The sequence below is a fragment of the Pollachius pollachius genome (assembly GCF_949987615.1).
Source record: "Pollachius pollachius genome assembly, chromosome: 13".
NCBI lineage: Eukaryota > Metazoa > Chordata > Actinopteri > Gadiformes > Gadidae > Pollachius > Pollachius pollachius.
The window spans coordinates 5,509,217-5,518,781 of NC_136946.1; the positions used below are offsets into that span (position 1 = coordinate 5,509,217).

The window sequence follows — 9,565 nt, forward strand, 5'->3', positions numbered from 1 at the left end:
CAGCGCTGATAACCTTTTCAAATCTAATCAGGCCGACGACGGTATCTTTACAACGTAGCTGAACGACAGGAAGATAAATCGCCCGATTCATCTTCCTGTCGTTCAGCTACGTTGTAAAAAATATCATCTTCGATAGTTTTGACGTTGTTAAAAGATCTGCCTTTTCTAGACGAGACTTATTCATAACTGTTAGTCATGTGTCACGTGGTACGACTGTATGATGGATGACGTCAGTGTCGTAGCAGTCGTTACTGGGATGCAGAAGTTATGTCTCCTCCTGTGTACATTACTAATTAAACAACGTATCATGTTATCAAGAACCTTTCACTGAGTTCGAGTGGTGTGTTTGGCATCCTAAACTAGACGACGTGGCATCCTTTCAAGTATACTTGAAAATTTGTACATATATATATATATACATATATAGTTTATAAATTGATGTAGAATCTGATGTTACAGCTTATCTAATATTGCCTACTTCCAATTGAACAAATACCCCGCTGTGAACCATTTAATATGTCGCGCCGCGATATTCCATTGATTGGTGAGTTGATTTTAGCCACAGCGTACCAGGCCGCCAGCATGTCGACGATCGAGGCCAAGCCGTGCCTCCACCACAGCGTGGCCGACTGGCAGAACAACAACCGCCAGCTGTCCGCCACCGGCGAGCACGAGAGGGACGTCTCGCACGTGATCCGCCAGGAGGGGCGGGGCCTGCGCAATGAGACCACCATCAAGGTAGGGTTTGACATATATGTAGGCCACTATTAGTTTCTATACTTTTACCCAAAACAACTTACAGGGGACTGAATTCAGATGGCAGTCCTTAAGGGAGAGGTTAGGCGTCTGCTAAATGACAAAATTGGATGCTACTTTTTAGCCTCTTATTTGGTCATTTAGCAGACGCTTTGCGCTTGTATACAAAACAACTTACCGCTACTGAATTCAGATACCCAGTCCTTAAGGGAGAGGTTAAGCGTCTGCTAAATGACAAAATTGGAGACTACTTTTTAGCATCTTATTTGGTCATTTAATTAGCAGGCACTTCTATCCAAAACAACTTACAGCTACTGAATTCAGATAGCAGTCCTTAAGGTAGGGGTCAAGCAAGCGTCCTGACCTAAGGATGACTGCAGGAGGTAATGGACGCCCTTTTGGGGGAGTCAAACACCATCGTACCCAAATACAAAACAAAAGTTCTTGTGGTTAAAGGGGGTGATGTCGGGCCACCAGGTGCGGGTGCGATGAGCCGTTACAAGCCGTTTTTCAAACGGCTTGTAACGGCTAATCGCACTCGCACCTGGTGGCCCGACATCACCCCTTTGAGTGAATTCTTCCGGTCACGCTGGGTACGTTAACGCCCGTCGCTCCGTTCTAGACATGGTGGGATGAGAGCGACACCTGCCGCAGGCTGGGGGAGCGTCTCTGGGACGTGGCGCGCTGTAAAGACTACCTGGAGTGCTGCGCGATGGAGGTGGACACGGAGATGGAGGCCCTGACGACGGTAACCCTCTCCTCAATGTCGCCGCCGCCGCCCCTCCGCGGGGTCCGCTCGTGCCAATGGGGTTGTGGTGCGGTAGAGGGCTCCGTTAGTGACATCACAAAGGGGGAGGTTAGCCCACTACACAGTGGACTGTACCAACCGGAGGGTTGGGAAGGATCCAGCGTCCGCCTCACACGTGGGTGGGCTCTTCCACTTAGTGTGGGGTCACCTATTTTAAGTTTTCTAAATTAATTGGATTTGAAATGGCATCACAACTCACACTAAGTGTCACTCCTTTCCTTAATCTTTAAATTCACAGTGAGTCATCACTTCTTTTCAGATCTACCGATCCTAAATTCACAATGAGGCCGCGACAGCCAGCAATTTCCCTGTGACTCATTTCTTTCTTCCCTCATCTCTTCTTCCCTCCTTTCAACATTTAACATTGATTCCCAGTGACCAAAATAACACAAAAACCAAAGCTGTTCCTTCAGATAACTTTTAAAAATCTCCTCACCACAACCACCGACACAGAATCTTGTTCACGCCAGTGCCTTCAGGCCAGGGTCTTCAGGCGGCTCCGGCCACTGGAGTTGGCGAGCGGGACGACTCCGGCGATGGCCGGCTTGTCTCCGCCCACGGCGGCGCAGGTTAACCCTGGTGTGTGTGCGTGTGTGTGTGTGTGCGCCTGTTTGTGTGTGTGCCTGTTTGTGTGTGTGTGTGTGTGCGCCTGTTTGTGTGTGTGCCTGTTTGTGTGTGTGTGTGTGTGTGCCTGTGTATGTTTGTGTGTGTGTGCCTGTTTGTGTGTGTGTGTGTGTGTGCCTGTGTTTGTGTGCCTGTTTGTGTGTGTGTGTGTGTGTGTGTCAGGCGAAGGAGGAGCTGGAGCAGGCGCTGGGGGCCACGGCGGTCCCGCTGCAGGTCGCCCAGGAGTGTCTGACCCTGAGGCAGGGGCGGCGTGGCCTTGAGCTGGTCGGCGACCCCGTGGAGGAGGAGCTAAAGCAGGAAGTGAGGCTGATCGAGCGGGTCCAGCAGGAGCTCCAGCAGCACGTCGGCCGCACCTTTGAGCAGCTGTGGTACGGCCAGCTGTCTTACCGGGCACCCTCCCTCGATGACTGCCACTGGGCCGCCTGCTGGCTGGATGTCGCTTTGCTTGTCGTTTAACTTGCTGTCACCGCCTGTGCGTTCCCGTTGTAAATGAACGCACTACCTTGGCTTGTTTTCAACCAAGGAAGCAGAGTGTTTCTCTCTTTCTTGGCTGATGACTCTTACTGAGCGGGATGTGACTTGATTGTCTTTTTCTTGGCCGGCTGTTATTGGTTTGACCGGCAATTTACTGATGAACTGTTTCGTGGTTGACTGCGACTTTACTGATTGTTACTGGGCCTAGTGTAAATGTAAATGTAGTTTTATTTACCGGCTGTTGGCTGGCCTTTACCGTTACCTGGCTATTTCTAAGCTGACTGTTAGTTCGATGACTCCAGTGTCACTATGTTAATTGGTATTTTGCTACTAACGATGGCTACTGTACTGACTGTTGCTATAGGTTGACTGTCACCGTACTGACTGTTTCCCGGCTGCCTGTCCTAGCGTTCTGCAGGAGGCCCGTCACCAGCTGACCATGGACCTCCAGAACAAGATGGACGCCCTGGACGTCGACCGGATCTGCCTGTCGCTCACCGTGAAGTCGGCCCAGATCTCCCTGAAGACCAACCCCCTGCGCATACCTCCAGGGTACACACTCATACACTTAACACACGCGCGCACACGCACACAGTAGAATGGAAAGCACCCAGCATCCCGTCAATGACGGACACAAATGCACAGGGTAGAATGGAAAGCAACCAACAACAGCACCAATAGATATATTAATACATCCTTTTCTTGTTTTCCATTTTTACATAGGATTATCTCCATATGTTTCGGATATTGAAATGTTGGCTCCTGATTGTATTTCATTTTTTGCTGTTTGCGTTACCCCGTTCTCTTTGCTGCTGCATCCCCTGCGTTTCCCCGCGGTGCTAATGGTTCTCTTCTCCCGCAGTACCGTGACCCCTCAGGAGTGGGCGCAGTTCAGCCAGTATAACGTGACCGTCGCCCAGGACGCCATGCTCCTCTCGCAGCAGATGAGGGAGAACGCCAGTCTGACCCGCTCCAAGGTAGAAACTGTATTCAATGTGTATTTGACAACAACTCCAATGTCCACGCGTCGAATTAAAGCACAACTCGAGTTTGACTCGACATACGCTCCTCCTTGCGTACCAACGATGCTTCTGATGCTGTTGCAGCAGTGCACAACAAACATGAAGTCGTTCTCCTTCAGCCTTATGTTCATGGTAGTACATGCTCTGCCTCGGTGCTGACGGGACATTGTACCTGCTGTGTTGGGCAGCTGCAGAATGAGTTGGAGAAGCAGCGCAGGGCCACCGAGTTCGCCCTCCGCAAACGCACCCACACCGAGGAGCAGTCTCGCCGCGAGCTGGAGTGGCAGCTCAAGATGGTGAGCGACGCAAACACCCTGACCCTTGAGCAGAAGCTACGTTCGCTGGTTTCCCTTGTAAAGTTTTGGATTAAAAAAAAACAGGAAAGTTGCGCTAATTGCCATTCTTGCCAAGTGTAATTAGGCCACACCATCAAAGCGATGGTGATCCGTTGTATCCGAGCGGCTAGCCGATGTGTCGCTGTGTTGGTCAGACTGAGGACGAGATCTCTGAGATGGAGGCGGACATCCGGGGTCTGGACCAGGACCTCCGGGTGAAGACCGCCTCCCTGAAGCTGGCCCACACCCGGCTGGAGAATAGGACCTGCCGACCGGGCATGGACCTCTGCAGGGACCAGGTACACGGGGTTCCGCTGGCCGCTGGTCAAGAGGGTTTGACTTGCATCCCAAAGATTCTGGCACGAACCCTTGTGCCCTTGGGCCGATCTGCTGCTTAATGACTTGTATCTCAAAAAATGAGCACATTCAGACACATTGGATCAACCATCTGGTAGACCTTCGACGATACGCAGTTTAAATAAAGGATCACGCATACCATTGTTTCATAATACCTAGGATAGCACCTTTATCTCAAGTTGTATCAACAGGTTTTTTCATGGAAAAATGGTCTTTGTTAGGGTTTTCTTCTGTGAAATCCCCTTTATAGTTCCTGTATGTCAGAACAGGCCAATGCGTGTCCCACATAAACCAAAGCTTTTACAGAGACCATGTGATGGACACATGTCAGGCGATGTAATTCATCAGCTGACATGGGGCTGCTATGCGTGGTTGGGTTAAGGAAGTGGCCGTACCCAGGCTTACTATTAAGCATCGACCTCAGCCAGTTCCCCATGACTACCTACTACAGCCTCACTTTAGTCCATTTGGTCCCTTATCGGGTAGATTAACTTGTTTGATGGTTTCATTTAGATATTGATTTTATTTCGAGTGTTTCTCTCTGTGGATCAGAGTGTCAGGTCGATGTCAGATGTGGATGTCGTCATCTGTCTGGCTAGGGGGTTAGATGTTTAGTTAGCCAGACAGATGGTCACTCTCTCTCTCTCTCTCTCTGATTCATCACATCCTTCTCTTCCTCCTCCTCCTCGAACTGTTTCACCTCCAACTCACTCTCATCGACCTCCTCCCACCTCCTGCTCCACCTCCACCTCCATCAACCACCACCTCCTGCTCCTCCTCCTCCCACCTCCTGCTCCTCCACCTCCACCAACCACCACCTCCCGCTCCTCCTCCTCCCACCTCCTCCTCCAGGTTCAGCTCGGGCTGGTGAGGGAGGTGCAGCAGCTGGAGGCCTCCATCAAGGCCCTGGACCAGAAGCTAGGCGAGGCGCAGTGAGTCACAGCTGTCCTCTACCTTCCCCTCCCTCCGCCGTGGGAGGAAACCCCATTACACTCCACAGAACCAGCCCAGCCCAGAGCCCTCCCTCCTCTAGCACTAGCAGTAGTGGCGGTAGTGGAAGAGTTCCAGTGACTCACTGCTCGACTGAGCCAAGAAGATATGCCAAATAGCAAAGCCTAGTGAACCTACAGAAATATGAAAGTACTCTGCTGTATTCTACTGTACTGTATTCTAGTCTGTATTGTGCTATACTTTACGATTCTCTGTTGTACTGCATTTAACCCTCCTCTCTACTATACTTAACTCTAGTCTACTCAACTTACCTCAAGTGAAGTAGAACTACAGTAGATCCTCCTAAAACTAAATCAACTGAAGCAAGGGAGGATCCCAAACGTCTTACTAGTGATGATAGGGGCCCATCGATGTCCCTTAACACCAACAGGCTGGGCGGCCGAAAATAATGCTTCCTGGACCGCTGTGTCTCTGTCTCTATGTCTCTCTGTCACCCTGTCACTCACCCCCCTCACTCCCTTACTCACTGCAGGCACTCCCTGCAGAAGATGTGTTTCCATCACGCTCGCATGACCCAGGACCTCAACAGGAAGCAGGAAGCTCTCTCTCTGGAGCAACGCAGTCTCAACACGCGCCACCGCCTCACCGACGCCACCTGCGCCGCCGTGGGCGGAGACAAGCCGGCCATCGCCGGAGTCGTCCCGCTCGCCAACTCCAGTGGCCGGAGCCGCCTGAAGACCCTGGCCTGAAGGCAATGGCGTGAACAAGATTCTGTGTCGGTGGTTGTGGTGAGGAGATTTTTAAAAGTTATCTGAAGGAACAGCTTTGGTTTTTGTGTTATTTTGGTCACTGGGAATCATTGTTAAATGTTGAAAGGAGGGAAGAAGAAATGAGGGAAGAAAGAAATGAGTCACAGGGAAATTGCTGGCTGTCGCGGCCTCTGAGGAATTGAGGATCGGTAGATCTGAAAAGAAGTGATGACTCACTGTGAATTTAAAGATTAAGGAAAGGATTGACATTCCTTGGAAGAGAGGGAGGGAGGAAAGGAAGGAAGGGAGAAAAACAGTTATCCTTATTCCTTGAAAGCTTTGAAGGGAACATGCACAATGAGAAAACTCCTGTTTATATTCAAAATTACATAAGATCACAAAAGAATATACTATTTATGTGTTTAAGATGTGAAATGTCGGGTTACGGAAAAGGGGGAAGGCTAAATAAAGCGTAATGCAATAAATCGACAACAGCTCTCCTGGTGGTAGCGTGCGTTTTATTCCATCGAGGTCATCTCGATTTACGCTTGAATGAAAGGTGTGCATTCGTGTTTTTGTCAATTGCCAAGCGAGGCAGCAGCCCCGGCCACTGTTGTCTCGCGTTGCCATCGAGATGAATTTGATCGAACCGATTTAATGACGTTGTTTATCGGCTGGAATTGTTTGATCAACGCTGGCTGTCCAACGCGTGCACGGTGACGACCTGAACTTTGGCTTCCCCCGGGAGATGAAGTAGTAAATATGTGGGCGTGCTCCAGTCGAAGCAACGCCTTCTTTTACGGCCACCTCCTTCGTTTGGGATGTCGTTAAATGGGTTTGTTTTGAGGCAGCCTTCCCTTTTTACAAGCATCATCTTCTAACGAGTGCTTTTTCATGACGATTATATATAATGTGCAATCCCAAAGCTGTAAAGTGCAGTGGACTAAATACACATGATGTTTTGCAGCTTTAGGGCTGACCTCATTGACAACAACATCAATCCATTATGTGTAATAATAAGTGTAATTATGCAAAATAACATTTTCGTTCAATATAGTACTGCTTGGATGCATTTGGCGGCTACAGACTTATAATGCTACAGGACTTGCATGGATGAATTTTCAAATTCACAACTTGGTATAAAGGTTGTATTACAACTATTGTATTACTCAACAACAGTGTATTTTATGGTTTTGTCATGATGGTCAAAGCAAGGCCTTGCTCTCCACACACGACCGTAAGTAACCTGGCAGAAGTTTCTGACATGATGTGTGTGTCGCTGTGTTTACTGAAGGATGACAAATTACCTTTGCAGCCCGGGCAGGGATATGCTCCGTGCTGCGGCCCCTAAAGAGCTTTTCCATGAGACAGCTTTTTCACACACACACACACACACACACACACACACACACACACACACACACACACACACACACTTCACTTTCTCACTTTGGCTTTCTCTCTCTCACGCACTCTCACACACACTGGTTATCAACAAACACACAGGTAATCAACAAACACACACAAACACAGGTTATCAACAAACACACACACACACACACACACACACACACACACACAGGTAATCAACACAAAGCTTCCTCTTACATCATACATCATACACACACACCCTCTCCATAGCCTCTTGCGCGTTAACCACCAGCATGCACCAAACAGCGGGGCTGCATCTGTGTTTGATCGGCGCCCTCGCATGCCCCATCAGTTCCCACAGGTTTATGGCTTTACTGCCCGGCCCTTTAGACGCTCCGGGGCCCGGACAGGATGGCTGGGCGCTTCCCTAAAAGCTGAATTATTCTGAATCATTTCACTAAAGGCAGCAGATGCTACTTGTAGGTCTGTTGTCTTCCATCTAGGAGGTGGAGGTGGTGGGGGCAATCAAGGCGTCTTGGTGCCTGCTAAATGCCACCCACTTCTGCATGACCGCGTCTGAGTGCTTATCTGACCCTGGCCGTCATTGTGTCGTCTGCACCTCGCCCACTTTCTGCCTCTCACACGCCCCCCCCAGGGTCGTCCCTTCCTTCTTTGTGGTCGACTGTATGGGACATGTGTCTAGTCGCTCAGTGCCACGCTGGACAGCGCATGCTGAAGCAAGAGGGCTGGCTCGCACATCGGATAGAGAAGGTTCGGAGGACGAGATTTACTGAAGATCCGGTTGATTTTTTTTAAAGGATCAGGTTAGATAAAACCGAAGAATGAGATCCTCAGGAATAAAGCTTGTGGACTGTTTCAGCATGTGGTTGGGAAAAGCCTCTTGCACCGCTCTCTGGTTCAGAAGATTTTGTCTCGTCTTCTCATCTTCAACCTCGGCTTAGACGAGGTACCGGCCTCCGGGGGTGACTTGGATACGATGGTCGTCTTGCCGCGGTGCGGTCGCTACACCTCGCGTCTCCTGAGCTAGCCGGCCAATCCGGCCAACGTCCAGCGGCCCCGATGGCAGCGGCGACCATCTCCGTGAAGGACTGTGTGTCTCTGTTCATCTACTGCTTCACCTTCCTCCTGGGCCTGCCCGCCAACCTGCTGGTGCTCTTCGTGTACGTCCGCAAGGCCCGCAAGCGGGGCGCCACGCCCAACGTGGTGTACGCCCTCAACCTGTGCCTGGCCAACCTGGCCCTGGTGGCCTGGCTGCCCGTCAAGGCCCTGGAGATCTTCCTCCAGGGCTGGGTACTGCCGGGCTTCCTGTGCCCCATCTACAACTTCTTCCTGTTCGCCTCGGTGTACGGCAGCTGCCTGTTCCTCACCGCCGTCACGGTGGGACGCTACCTCAGCATCGCCTTCCCCATCGCCTACAAGCTGTACCGCCGCGCGCGCATCTCCTGCTTCATCAGCGTGGCGCTCTGGGCCGTGGTGCTGCTCCACCTGTCGCTGGGCCTGGTGGCCGAGGGCGGGGCTTTCTTCATGACGCAGCCCGACGGCGAGGGCGGGGCGGCGGCGTGCTACGACCACTTCAACGACTCGCAGCTGCAAGTGCTGCTGCCCCTGCGGCTGGAGATGGCCGTGTGCCTGTTCCTCCTGCCGCTGGCCATCACGTGCTTCGGCACGCTGCGCTGCGTCACGCTGGTGTGGCGCTCCTGCCTGCCGGAGGCGGGGAAGAGGCGGGTGCTGGCGGTGGCGCTGACCACCCTGGCGGTGTTTGTGGTGTGCTACGCGCCCTACAACGCCTCGCACGTCGTGGGCTTCGCCACGTGGGACGACGTGCAGTGGCGCAGCGGCGCCATGATGACCAGCGCCTGCAACGTCTTCCTGGAGCCCGTGGTCATGCTGATGCTGTCGCCCGCCGTGTCCCGCGGCATCATGGGCAGGGTGTGCGGTGGCAGTGGGCGTCGCCCGACCTCGTCCGCACCGAGGTCGGCTCAGAGTCACCCGCGTAACACCCTGTCGCAGGACCCCGGTAGGGATGTCAGGGGAAACCCCTCGCTGTCTGATAGGGGTCTGCCTGAAGTCACGATGACCAGGTTGAGTCAAGACTGA

At 51.8% G+C, this 9,565-nt stretch overlaps 2 protein-coding genes across 2 annotated transcripts; both read left to right on the top strand.

Moving 5' to 3' along the window:
- Positions 1–314: 314 nt before the first annotated feature.
- Positions 315–6,076, top strand: tekt2 (tektin 2 (testicular); the record flags this gene model as incomplete). Its single annotated transcript, XM_079748891.1, has 10 exons — positions 315–383; positions 560–738; positions 1,379–1,504; positions 2,351–2,556; positions 3,071–3,214; positions 3,525–3,639; positions 3,873–3,980; positions 4,175–4,318; positions 5,229–5,308; positions 5,860–6,076. Exons 2-10 carry the CDS (start codon positions 583–585, stop codon positions 6,074–6,076), a joined length of 1,296 nt encoding a protein of 431 aa, XP_079605017.1. The 5' UTR covers positions 315–383; positions 560–582.
- A 2,451-nt stretch (positions 6,077–8,527) lies between these two features.
- Positions 8,528–9,565, top strand: LOC307084843 (free fatty acid receptor 3; the record flags this gene model as incomplete). The annotated part of the gene is made up of 1 exon (XM_079749346.1): positions 8,528–9,565. One exon carries the CDS (start codon positions 8,528–8,530, stop codon positions 9,563–9,565), a length of 1,038 nt encoding a protein of 345 aa, XP_079605472.1.